The sequence below is a fragment of the Suricata suricatta genome, chromosome 1 (genome assembly GCF_006229205.1).
Source record: "Suricata suricatta isolate VVHF042 chromosome 1, meerkat_22Aug2017_6uvM2_HiC, whole genome shotgun sequence".
NCBI classification, from domain to species: domain Eukaryota; kingdom Metazoa; phylum Chordata; class Mammalia; order Carnivora; family Herpestidae; genus Suricata; species Suricata suricatta.
This window is the reverse complement of record NC_043700.1, coordinates 135922330-135936301: the sequence shown is the minus strand read 5'-3', so window position 1 is coordinate 135936301 and position 13972 is coordinate 135922330. Positions and strand designations below refer to the sequence as shown.

Sequence of the window (13972 nt, the reverse complement as noted above, 5' to 3'; positions counted from 1 at the left end):
GCTTTAGGTATTTGGGTGCTCCCGAGTTAGGCGCATAGATATTTATAATTGTTAGCTCTTCCTGATGGAGAGATCCTGTAATTATTATATAATATCCTTCTTCATCTCTTGTTACTGCCTTTACTTTAAAGTCCAGTTTGTCTGATATATGTATGGCTACTCCAGCTTTCTTTTGGCTTCCAGTTGCCTGATAGATACTTCTCCATCCCTTTACTTTGAACCTGTAAGTGTCTTCCGGTCGAAAATGCGTCTCCTGTAGACAGCAAATAGATGGGTTTTGTTTTTTGATCCATTCTGCTACCCTGTGCCATTTGGTTGGAGCATTCAGTCCATTTACATTCTATGTTATTATCGAAAAATGTGGGTTTAGGGTCATTGTGTTCTCCCTAGAATTTATGTTTATAGTGGTGTCTTTGGCACCTTGTATTCTTTGCGATCTTTCCCTCATAGAGTTCCTCTTAGGATTTCCTGTAGGGCTGGCTTAGTGGTCATGAATTCTCTCAATTTTTGTTTATTTGGGAAAACCTTTATCTCTCCTTCTATTTTGAAAGACAGGCTTGCTGGGTAGAGGATTCTTGGCTGTAAATTTTTTCTGCTCATCACATTGAAGATTTCCTGTGGTAAATTTTTAAAAACTGTTTTTTCACTCTTGAGAGAGACAGAGAGACAGAGCACAAGCGGGGAGGGGCAGAGAAAGAGGGAGACACAGAATCCGAAGCAGGATCAAGGCTCCGAACTGTCAGAACCCAATGCAGGGCTTGAACCCACTAACCATGAGATCATGACCTGAGCTGAAGTCAGACGCTTAACTGACAGCCACTCAGGCGCCCCTCAAAGAGCTCTTTGATCATGTTATTAAAACATATTCTGTATAGCATTCCCTACAGTGACTTCTTGTGTAGTGACAACACCAACACCGTAAGGAATCGTGGCGTTCTGGGTGCCCCGCGCCCACCCCTGGAGATTCCAATTTGGTGGAGCGGCCGTGAGGCTGGAGCGGCTGCGTTTTTGTAGTGCTCCATGGATGATTCTGCTGCACAGTGGGTTTGACCATCACTTAATGAATTTAAATTTTCATATAAAACTTCTTGAGTGGAGCTGGCCTTGATTTTTTTTAATAATTTGAGTATTTAATAACTCTTCATGTTTAGTAACTCAAGAGTGATGTAAAATATTGCACTTTATAGCACTCACTCAAGGCAGATGGTAAATATTAATGCGTTCTTTTTCCACTGGGTTTATGTCAACTTTGTTTTGATTTCTAATTAGTTCCTCTGATAATTAAAGAAGCTTGTGCAGTAGCACTAAAACTGTATCTGTTAGCAGTTTATAGACTCTGGGCCAGCTTCCTGGTAGGAGGCAATCCTGTGTGTCCATTAAGTATGTGACTTCTGAAATATGACTGCCTGTGTTAAGGCTTGCCTTCACTGTATATTAGCTGTGTGACCACGGGCCAGCTGATTTCATCTGTGTTCCTTAATGATCTCCCCTACAAAACTGAAATTAGTATGAATTTCCTAAGCCTATTTTCAGATAATACATATAACTTCTTTATAATAGCATTTAGTGTGTGCTAAGCTCACAACTGAGGTTAGAACTCAGAATCATCTCAACAGGAGCCCTTTAAGTAATATTATATGCTTCCTTCCCAGGGAGAAAAGGGCATTCCTAACAAATGTGTGAACTGAAACCCCTCTGTCAAATCCCTTGAAAGCAAAGAACCTTCGGCTGTGGCTTATAGGGTCCCACAAACCCTTTGCAAATGGGAGAAAACAGAAGAGTGGCCCTGGAAAGACTTAGGGGCCTGCTACATGGTCTTCACCCAAGACGTGTCCATTGAGAATAATTTCTGCAGGAAGCAAATTTGTTGTTCCCATTCCTGATGGGTCAGTACAGATCTTCAAGTGTATGGAGGAGAAGGAAGAGGTGCCTGCTAGAATGTCTACTGTAGACCTTACTGCTAACATAGCTCAGTTCTGAATTTTCACTTAGAACATGGATAAACCTAATGACGCGTGGCATTTCAAAGTTTCCACAAACACTGTAATTCTGTTTTTCTGAAAATCATTCATTAAAAAGTCTTGCCTTTGTCTCATGCTCAGCATGTGGGTCACCTTGTTAGCTTGATATTGCACGATGTACGGGGTCAGGGCCGGGCCCAGTTTGACATAGGCCCCTCTGTTACTACCAACTTCATAGTAGTTGGAGGCAGAAAAGATGGTTAACACCTAAATCAAAATGGAGAGAGAAAGGCATTCAGGTTTGCTGAAGAACTCTTTACCCTCAATCTGATAGGGCCCAACCCAATTTCAGGGGCTTCTCTTCTTCCTTGATCTCGCCTATGAATCTTTTTAAACTTTTTAAAGTCATCAGTGCTAGTAGGGCAAGAGTTGTGACTCCAGTAATAACAACTTGCATTCTGATAGGACATCCACAACATGCTTTCTTCACATTTTTATCCCAAGTACAATAGCAGGGATCATAGAAAACACTTCATTTGGTTCAACTCAGAGGCAAGCTGGATCCAATAAATTGGGAAGGGCGATTACAATTGGCAAGCCAGTTATCAGAGTGGTGTGAGGCCTCAAAGCAGGGTCTCCTATAGAGCACTGTGCCTCCTGAGATGGTCTGTGGGGCAAGTTTCCATTGTCAATACATTGGGAAATGGTAGACAGTGGATCTCTTCTTGGAGATTTACAAGGAATGTAGGAAACTAATGGTTCTCAGAAGTCCTGCAGTAGAAACTTGTATAACTGTTTAACCAAAAATTTCTTAGATTAGTTGATCTTTTTTTTTTCCTGCATGGAAAGCTGTTATTCTTTTGTAGAGTAAGTTTTCGTGAGAATACTCTCAACCTAGCGGCACTGGGCCAGACTAACACAGTAGGATTAAGATGTCCGAAGATTAGACAGGACATTACGTACGCTCCTGAGAAAACAGACAACCCTGAATCCCTGCCCGGGGCCCAGTGCTGAAATCTGTTATACTGTTGTTTGAAACGTGTGCCAGTGAGCAATGTGACTAACAGAATCGAGATATGCCTGGGAAAATGCCAGGCCATATTTCTACCCACGAGATGGGACAGTACCTGCCCCCCTTTCTCCTCTCAGGGTATTGGTGAACGGTAGTAGCAGTCAAATTTTGAGGTTTAAAGAGGCGATGAGAGTCAAGGATAAATAACAATAAAGGACCCGGATGCTTTGAGCAAGTGGATAACAAACACAAGACACAGCTGACTGTGGGAAATCGGGAGCCTGAGCTCATCTGGGTCGGAGGGGAGTGACATGGACCACTCCTGGGCTTCCGCACATGGCCCACCCACCTTGCGGCTGTGGCAGAACTCATAGCCTTCAGGTTTGCACTCATGTGAGCGGATCAGGAATTGCAGGTTGTATTTCTGTAGCAACTGTTCTGTTATATTAGGTCCAAAATAACAGCCTCCTCCGCGAACAGTGTTGGCTTTGCAGCCCTCCTGAGCCATTGGATCACTCCACAGTATATCTACCACCTGCAGAGACCAAGAGATGGTTTCTTGCCTAAAATCTAGACAGAGATTCAGAGTTATTCCTGTGTTAAGTGGAGGAGGAAAAAGAAGAGAAGAAAAAAGGGTAACAGGAGGAGGAGGGGAGGAAGAGGATACAGATATTTGAATAAAAATAAGTGAATAACTTTTTGCATAATCAATATTTGACGTATGCTTATATTTTGAATCCCTGAGGTTTCAGAATTTTTTTTAATACTCATGGAACGAGTGTGTGTACATGCATATTGTTTGACAAGCTTGTACCCACTTTCTTGGAAATAAATCTTATGTGAAAGCTCAACACGTAAAACAGATTAAAAGGGACCTGCTCTGGTAGATGCTTTGATCAGAGCCAGTTGTCTCCAGTCAGCCCCAGTGCTCCAGGATCCTGGACATTTGCCACAAAGAAAAGGCAGACATCTGGGGCTGGCAATACAATCTCTCATCCAGTATTCACAGGCCCCAGGTGTGGTCCTGAGAAAGTGCAATCAAATGCTTCTTTTCTTAAAGTAATTTCAGCATTAAAACTTTTTTTTAAATGTTTATTTATTTTTGAGAGAGAGACAGAGCACAAGCAGGGGAGGAGCAGAGAGAGAGGGAGACACAGAATCTGAATCAGGCTCCAGGCTCTGAGCTGGCAGCACAGAGCCCGATGAGGGGCTTGAACTCATGAACTGTGAGATCATGACCTGAGCTGGAGTCCGATGCTCAACCAACTGAGCCCCCCAGGCGCCCCTCAGCATTTTTAAAAGTATTTGCAGAAAAGCTGAACAATTTTTCTAGCAACTCAGGTTCCACCCTTTTGTTATTGCTCAGGAAAACACTGATGGCCAATCTATACAACTTATATGAAATAATTCAGCGAATTTTGGTTGTTTGACACCAAATACTTTCTAAATGTACTTTAAAGGGGAAAAATTACTTGATTTGTAAAGATCAGCACATTATGATTGAATCATGTTTTGCCAAAAGAGAGACCTACATTTATTTTTAAGTTTCCATTCTAAGTTGACGTTGAAGTGCAGGAAGAACGTAGCCTAAACTTGCCATCTCTCTCTCTGAGGTTTCCAGCCTTGGAGTCAGCTGTGACTCCTCTTTCTCACTACCCTCCATCCAATCAATCAGCCAGTTCTGATAATTTCAGCTCTTAAATAATTCTGAATTCTTTTTCTTTACTAGATGAACCACAAAAAAACTGCCATTTTTAGAGGTCAAAAATGGTCGAACACCAGCAAATTCACACAGTTCTGCTAACACTACTGCACAAACTCACCGCATGGATCTCCCACATGGATTACGGGCCTCCCTGCCACAGAATTGCCCCCAGTGAAATGTGCTCTCCATTTGGCTGCCAGAGTCCCAGTTAGGCAAATACCACGAGGGCCTACTCCATATTCATCCTCCTTCTACCTTGCTAACAGAAGAGGTGTTTGAGGTGGCACTGGGCCTTGCAAAATATGTGCTTTCCCAGTCTCCCCTGCAGCGAGGAGTGGCCCTATGACATAGCTCTGGAGATCTTGGAAAAGCCTTTAGTTGCCTGATAACAGAGAAGGACAGAAGCCGCTGACCTAACCCTTTTGGCCTTGAGCTACAACAGCCATCTTTCTGACACATTCAATATAAAGCATCATACAAGAGCACCCAGTAGTAAATCAAGGCTTACCTTCCTACCCCAATGATGCTAAACTTGGTCACTAAACCAAGTTTGCTTAGGCAATAGAGCCCATCGGCCACATCACCCTATGCCTTTTCAAACTTTAAATATATGAGTCATTAGGCAAATACTAATGTTCTTCTGGGGTGTTCTAACCGCAGGGGGAGAGTGAAGGGGCATGGGAAAAAGTATCCCGAATTTACATGGAGGGAAGAGGCTTGTTCTGACTTTTCAAAGCCTCTCCCGAAGCCGGCCACATTCCAGGGAGCAGCACCTGGCCACAACCCACCTGCCTCCACTCCTCCAGCGTGGGCTCCAGCGGCTCCTCGGCTTCCGAGTCCGCCTCTGGCGCGCCGAGCGGGGCCTCCTCCTTGCTCCGGCTCACCGGGAAGCCTGCTTGCTGCCGGCACCGGTCCAGCTCCAGGTCCACGGAGCGCCGCACCTGCAGGGCCAGCGCCTGCGCGTCCCCGGGGGCGCCGCAGGGAACGCTGGCCGCGCGGCCGGCTCCGTGCGCCTGGAGGCGGCGAGGCGAAGCGGGGAGAAAGCGGCTCTGGGGGAGAAACCACGGGGCCGGGCTCCCTGCGGAGCTCGCCTGGTGGGCTTGCTCCTTCTTCGCTTGTTTCCCGTTCTTCTTTCTCTTTTTGCGCCTCATGGTGGAAACAATCTAAAAGTGTCCAGAAAAGACATAGATGTTGGGTTGAAACCGCAAGCGGGTTTTTGAGTCGCACACATCCTGGTCAGGGCCCTGCCCACAGGTCCACAGACCAGCGCGGGTCCAGGGTCACGAGGAACCCTCCAGAAACGTTCCTAGCAGTTTGGTATTGCTGATATTCAAGCACTTGTTCAATGGGCTTACAATTTTCCCCCCCTATTTCAGTTTTCTAGTACTTCACAGTACTTTACAAAAGTACTGATCTGTGACAAACTGGAAAGTTATAAGACCTGGCCTTCCACCACAGATAATGTGAGACATACTAAGCTAGGCCACTGTTTCCTCAAGGAGCCTGTGAATTTTAGACCAGGATGTAAAAGGGCACATCTCAGGAGGGTGAGCTTGTATGGACTCTCTTATCGTTCAACCAGGTGCTAAAACAAAGAAATGCAGCTTGCTGTTGGAAAATGTTGGAATAGGAAACCCTTGAGGCTCCCTGTGGGTGAGGCAGCGGTTTCATGGTATTTTCCAGGAAGTGCTGTCTGATCCATTGAGAAAGGCAGGGAAGGGTTGAGTTCAGCCTGGGTCTAACTGGAAAAAGACTCTTTTTGCCAAAGACTCTGAGCTTGGTCCCTGTCACTGACTCAGAGTCATCATGGTATGGGGACTGGGCATTCTGATCATGGGAGAGGAGCCAGGCCTCAGGGCAGAACTGGGGCATTCATCGACCATTCCTGGCAAGCCTGAGTGCCTCGGGGAAAACACAACATCTGGACGGATCTCAGGGATAGAGGTCTGGCTCACCAAGGGAACTCTGTCCGAGGGCCTAATCAAAGAATGAGAACTTTCCGGAAATCGAGGTAAGGACTGTGATCCAAGAAAGCCAGGTCCCGGTGTGGACTGGCTTGGGGTAAGAACAAGGAAGGACACTCGGAGAGAGTCGGCAGAACCCGAATGATGTTTCGAGAGGCATCCAGATTGAGTAGAACGGAACAGAGGTGTCCTCTAACTTTGGACAAGCACTAATGACTTCCTAGGCAGCCCCAGCCCCTGGGCGTAGGGAATGGAAGGCCACCAAATGTAAACAGAGTCGTAACCCACTCTCCTTCTCATCTTGCTGCAACTCACAGTGAGGGCTAGACCATCAGTCCCACCCCTTTTGACCCCCAGGTAACTTTATTTCAAGGAAGTTATTAATCTGTCCCCCAGAGGCATCCCTAACTTTGATTTTTAAGGAGAATAACTGTGTTAATATGTATTGGGCCTTTGGTTAAATAGACTATTCTGGGTACTTAAAATGAATTCACCGATTAGCTCTGAGGCATGAAATTGCATCCTCATTTTTAGTTTTACATGAGTTAACTGATTAGCCCTCACACTCCTGTGCAGATACTGAAAGATAGTGCAGATGAGAAAACTGAGGGCAGAGATACTAAAACATTACCAGGACTGAATCCAGAAATCTGACTCTAGATTTCCTACTCTTGTGTCTTCCTCCCAAGCGGTCCCTGGACTCTGTACAAATGGCTACATAACCCCTCCCCAGTGCTTTGCGAACCAACTATTGGGAAGTTAGCTTTTTGCTAAGCTACAGAAAGCAAACTGTTCTTTAGTATCCTTTCCCAAAAGTTCCTACTTCTCCTGTTAACAAAATTAAATGTGATTCTTCCCATGAGATCATCTGCTTCATCGTGACTTGCTGTCTCTACCTCTGTACATAGACTCAGCAGAACAGAGTATTTTGATTAAAAAAAAAAAGGTGCCAGACATCATGCAGAATTGACCAAGAGCTGGTTTTAGGTCCCGTGGGCACCGCCTCCTCCATGAAGAACACAAAAGGGTTGAGATCATGGAGAAGCAGAGAGGTGATTTATAATGAAGATTTTCAGAGGAAGCTCTTAAAAATGTTGCAGGCGCCTCCTCCCTCACCTCTGCAAAGGAGCTATCCTTTTCCCCTTTCAACAGTGGATTTGTGGGCATAGGGACACATAACTTGTTGGGTCACAGCCAGACCTTGACAGATAGGACGTGAATCCAGAAACCTTGGGCTTTGAACTGGGTGCAATCATTGGATGAGACCTGAGTGTAGACTCCATTAGGGAGGGGGTGAGCAGGATATGCATGGATATGTGGGTAGCAACCAGGGCAGACTAAGGTAGTGTGTGGCTACCCTAACATCTGCCTACACTTCCCTGTTAGCAATAGAAACCCAGATTCTTACAGATACTGCCTGGAATGAGGACTACACTTGCCAACCTGCCTTTCGGCTAGATGTTAACATATGCCAAAATTCTGAACAGAAATATGAACAAAAGTTTTGTATACAACTGAATGTCCTCAAAGGGAAGAAACAAGCCTTTATTTTACTCTCTAATTAATGCGGCTAGGATATGGTGGTGATGGCTGGAGCTCAGGTAGCCACATTGGGCCATGATATAGCACAGTGGAGCAACAAGAGAACCGAACACTGGGCCTCGAGTGACTTTGTGGTATTACTACCAGCCCTGGACTGTTTGCTCCCAGTGTTCACAAGGCATTGTTGTTTGAAGTTTTCTGTCACTTTTCTGTCAATAGTAGTTAATACTACTTCCACTTATTGAGTACAAATGTAAGGCACATGCACATGTATTTTCATTTAATCCTCACAACATCTATGTTACAGTCACTTATATTGTATAGACTCAGACACTGAGGTTACAGTAAGTTAAATAATTTTTTCAAAGTAATATAACTATAAATAGCAGAAATAGAATTTTTATCCATTTCTATCCTATCCAACCACTCATCATACCTACTTAAGGAAAAAAAGAACACACTCCCATACTTCAGTATCTGTGTGAAAGAGACTACCATTCCCCGACATCTCTTTTCCCCTTCTTTGTCATAGGAATGGAAACCCTAACTTTTGCACGAGGCATGTAGCCAACCAGACAGAAGACTGCATTTCTGGGCTCTCCTCCAGCAAGTAGTCATGTAACTACCCTCTGAACAATGGGACGAGAGCAGAAGAGATGTATGCAACTTCTTCGCTGTATCTTAAAGGGCAGGGATATTCTTCCCCTCTTCCTCCCTCTATCCTACTGCTTGGAACACAGATGTGGCGGCAGGCTATCTTGGTCTATACAAATGAGGGCAGGAAAGACATGCTAAGGACGGGAGAGTAACAAGACCTAAGAAGGCTTGGTTCTTAGATAACCTGGTAAAACACAGCCGCCATACCAGCCAAGTACAGCATGTTCCCAGATTCAAATCCAGGTCTGTCTGGTTCCAAAGCCATGCTCTTTCACTTGTGTCTCATATCACACAGACTTGTATATTATTTGAGTTGTCCAGAGCACTCTAGCTTGTGCAGTAATTGCTCAGACGAATGTTGTCAAGGATGCTGTAGTAGGGATTCTGTGTTTTGGAAGGGGCAGTTGGGAGTATAGAAGCCATAAGACACCATTGAAGTGTAAGAGTCTATGATTAAAATAAAATAGAGTCTTTGTTTTCTAAATTTTTACTTCCAAAGTGAAACCAAAAAACAGAGACGTATTAATAGTGGAGTATAAGGTATTCTGTCTCTCACTCCCTCCTCCTGCTGGGCACTGTAAATTCCTTTAGGGCAGGCACCGTCTCTGGTTATCTTTGTATCTCCCCACCACTTCCTTTGCACATAGTAAGCACGTTAAATAGTTGTTGAGTTTAATTTGAAATGGATCATCATTTTTCTATCTGCCAATAGCATCCTCTCTGCATGAAGCAGGCACTCAGTACATTTGTTGAGTTTAACTGAATTCTTCGAGAGGTAGAGGCTCTTCAGGTACAGTGATTGGGGGTATTTATTATAATTGTCTAGATCAGGGACAGCAAATAGATGGCTCTAGCTGCTACTCCCCACTGTCATGTCCATAGAAATATCATGAATGGATCACGGCATATGTGCTCCTTGAGCCTAAATGTATATTCTTTTTTTTTTTTTTAACGTTTATTTATTTATTTTGAAAGAGAGAGAGCACAAGCAGGAAAGAGGCAGAGAAAGGGGGCAGAGACAGAGAATCCCAATCAGGCTCCATACTTTCAGCACAGAGCCTGACACGGGGTTCAAACTCACAAACTGTGAGATCATGACCCGAGCAGAAATCAAGTCTGACATGCAACCAGCTAAGCCACACGGGAACCCCCAGATGTGGATTTTTAATCTTTCTCCTTTTAATGGTTTAATGGCTTCTCTCTCTCTTAATCTTTTAATGTTTATTGATTTTTGAGAGAAAGGGAGAGAGAAAAAGAGAAAGGGACAGAGAGAAAGTGGGGGAGGGGCAGAGAGAGACGGAGACACAGAATTCCAAGCAGGCTCCAGGCTCAGAGCTGTCAGCACAGAACTCGACATGGGGCTCCAACCAGCAAACTGTGAGATCATGACCTGAGCCAAAGTTGACACTTAACCAAATGATCCACTGAGGTGCCCCTAATGGCTTCTCTTAACAGCCTTATTAGTCACCTGGAGTCTGCATGCAAAATGACATTTACTTTATGCAAGCAGTGACTGGGTTAAATTATTATGAACTGGGTTAAATTATGATGAAAAATGCACTATTTCATTACTTGGTCAGTACCTTGTGCCTGTCTAGTTTAGCCAACAGCTCCAGGTCAGTCACGTCTGACACTCCTCCATGAAGAATCAGGACCTTCTCATCAACCAGAGTGGCCAGAGGAAGCCAACAGAAAACATCTTGCAGTATTTTTAGTATTTTCTTGCCATGTGTCTGAAATGTGATATTAAGAACATAATAATTTTCAAATGATAAATTTATCTGAACTAAGAGAAACTTTAGTTTTTAAAGGCAGCATACCTTATATTTATGCATAACTTCCTTGGTAAAGCCATATCTAGATTTAAAAGCAAAAATAGATATTAAATTTAATGATAACAGCTATGGTATAACTGAATTTTTATAAAAATTCAGATACTGTATACATCTACTCAAATATATAGAAAAGAGACAGAAATAATTGCTAAATGTTTACAATTACAGCATTAACACCGGGTCAAGAAATTATGGGATATTTTAATGTTCTTCCTTTTTTTTTTTTAATTTTTTTTTCAATGTTTTATTTTATTTTTGATACAGGGAGAGACAGAGCATGAGAGGGGGAGGGGCAGAGAGAGAAGGAGACACAGAACCGGAAGCAGGCTCCAGGCTCTGAGCTAGCTGTCAGCACAGAGCCTGACGCAGGGCTCGAACCCACAAACGTGAGATCTGACCTGAGCCGAAGTCGGAGGCTTAGCCGACTGAGCCACCCAGGCGCCCCAAATGTTCTTCCTTTTGTTTATCTGTATTTCTTAGTTTCCCTATAGTGAGTTTTATTATTTATATGATAAAGAGTATGGATATATGGAAAAAACTTGAATGGTTTTATTAGAAGCAGGATAATGTATAGGTTTTTAAGAAATATTTTCAATGTTATACATTGTGTATTCCTTTATAAAATTGAAAAACTACTTTTAAAAGGTATCTAACAAATAAGAAGCTCTGGCAAAATAACTTTTCACAATCACAGCAAGTAAACATTAAACACCCAAGCACGTTCTAGTTTATTACCGTAAGTTCACCAAATGGTCCTCATGGTTGCCGCGGTTAAGATGGAACTCTTTGGGGTAAACCAACATGAAGGCAAAAAGAACCATCAGGATCTCAACTGAATCCTTGCCTCGGTCAACGAAGTCGCCATTGAAGACATAGGCCCTCTCTGGTGATGGGAGGCCATTCTTCCCAAAAAGAAGACAAGTCCAAGAAGTGGCAACAAAGGAAGGGAATAGGAAATCAGGTCAAGCCAACGGGCATTTGACAGTTACATCAGATTGAATACCAATTCTGTGCTTTCTGGCTCTCCTCCAAATGTGAATTGTCAATAAAAGGTGGAAGTATTGTTTTATTGGTCTTATATCTCATTTCTAGTGTGCTGATCAAAATAAGTGCTTTTTACCAAGCCAGAGTGTTGCCATGTGGTATGTGCAAAGGACACCGAAATTCTGATCCAAAGGCCAATTTTAAGTTCTGGCCACATTTTAGGTGTCAGGTTCCTCAGGATTAAAAAAGACAGTAAGTGGGAAGATGCTTTGGGAAGCATAGTATGTATGTAAAGTAATAATACATTAATAGGACATTCTTGTATGTTGTTACAAGTTCTACATTTTATAACTAAAAATGGATAGGAAAATAGCTTTCAGTTGCTTTGATAATCAATAATTGTATTTATTTGGAAAAAAGAAAATCAATCACTAAGTAAGGATTCCTTCTCTTTATTAACCTCAGACTTTTAAAACAGTTTACAAAAATAATATTAAATATAATATGATACTGGCTTTTACATTATTACATATTTGCTACTAGTATTATTTTTAAATAATTTAAAGTAATTTTTTGGAGCATCTGGGTGGCTCAGTAGGTTAAGTAAGCGTCAGACTTTGGCTCAGGTCATGATCTCACCGTTCATAAGTTTGAGCCCCACATCGGCCTCTGTGCTGACAGCACAGAGCCTAGAGCCTGATGTGCATTTTGTGTCTCCCTCTCTCTCTCTCTCTCTCTGCCTCTCCCCCACTCACACTGTCTCTCTCTCTCAAAAATAAATAAACATTAAAGAAAATTGACAAAAATAAAAAATTAAGTAATATTTAAAAAAATCCAAGCAATACTTAAGCACTTGTTTAATAGTTCCAAAATAAGCAAGACAAGATCTTAAACATTCATACCTTATAAAATATAAATATTAAGTCATCCAACTGGCCATGTAAATCTCCTAACAAATACAGAAAAAGAATATCAGTTTCTATTGGCCCTTACCACTGTGTCTCATCTTCACTATGAAAAGGAAAATACACAGAAAAATCTGACAAAGTTGTGGTTATTCATTTTTCCATATGTAAGATAAGGATAAATATTAATTTCCTTTGTTGCAGAGATAGCTAGTATTGAAAGAAGAAAACACAATATCTTTTCTCTACATGACTATCATAAATAGTAAATGAAGCAAATAAGACAGAATAATGCAGGGATACAAACTCAAGTGAGAACTGGAGAGATTTTGCCTCATCTGAAGTAGGAAGCTTCTATTCACTTATGGGCCAGCGTTAGGAAACTTCTTAAGAGATATAGATGTTACATATTAGGCATGTATCCAAAGGATAGAAAAATATTGATTCAAAGGGGCACATGCACCCCAATGTTCACAGCAGTGCTATCAACGAGCCAAGTTATGGATTTAGCCCAAATGTCCACTGACTGATGAATAGATAAAGATGTGGTATATATTCACAATGGAATACTACTTGGCAATGAAAAAGAATGAAATCTTGCCATTTGCAACAACCTGGATGGAACTGAAGTGTATTATGCCAAGCGAAATAAGTCAGTCAGAGAAAGACAGATACCATACATGATTTCACTCATATGTATAATTTGAGAAACATAATAGATGAATGGGAAAAAGAAGCAAAAATGAGATAAAAACAGAGAGGGAGGCAAATCACAAGAGACTCTTAAACACAAAGAACAAACTGAGTTTGCTGGAGGGGGTGAGAAGAGATGGGCTAAATGGGTGATAGGCATTAAGGAGGGTACTTTTCAAAATGAGCACTGGGTATAATATGTAAGAGATAAATCACTGGCTTCTATTCCTGACGCCAAGACTATACTGTCTGTTAACTAACTTGAATTGTTTTTTTAAAAAGATTACAATAAAAAATAATAATTTTAAAAATTTAAGTGCATCTTGGTGGCTCAGTTGGTTAAGCATCTGACTCATGATTTTGGCTGAGGTCATGATCTCAGGTTTCTGAGGTCGAACCCCATGTTGGGCTCTGCACTGATGGCTTGGAGCCTGCTTAGGATTCTCTCTCTCTCTCTCTCTCTCTCTCTCTCTCTCAATAAATAAATAAACTTTAAAGGATAATTTAAGGGGCGCCTCTGTGGCTCAGTCGGTTAAGCCTCCGGCTTCGGCTCAGGTCAGATCTCACGTTCGTGGGTTCGAGCCCCGCGTCAGGCTCTGTGCTGACAGCTAGCTCAGAGCCTGGAGCCTGCTTCCGGTTCTGTGTCTCCTTCTCTCTCTGCCCCTCCCCCTCTCATGCTCTGTCTCTCTCTGTATCAAAAATAAATAAAACATT

The 13972-nt window shown here is 42.6% G+C and overlaps 1 protein-coding gene across 3 annotated transcripts in view; it reads right to left on the bottom strand.

Annotated features, from left to right (window-relative positions):
• PPEF2 (protein phosphatase with EF-hand domain 2) overlaps nt 1–13972 on the bottom strand; it is a 53386-nt gene that overhangs the window by 7525 nt on the left and 31889 nt on the right. For all 3 annotated transcript variants that reach the window (XM_029944772.1, XM_029944759.1, XM_029944766.1), the window contains exons 7-13: nt 12563–12609; nt 11412–11578; nt 10662–10698; nt 10425–10574; nt 5467–5841; nt 3323–3508; nt 2086–2228 (exon numbers count right to left, since the gene is read on the bottom strand). In XM_029944772.1, coding sequence (XP_029800632.1) covers nt 2086–2228; nt 3323–3508; nt 5467–5841; nt 10425–10574; nt 10662–10698; nt 11412–11578; nt 12563–12609 — 1105 coding nt within the window. The remainder of the gene's footprint in view (nt 1–2085; nt 2229–3322; nt 3509–5466; nt 5842–10424; nt 10575–10661; nt 10699–11411; nt 11579–12562; nt 12610–13972) is intronic.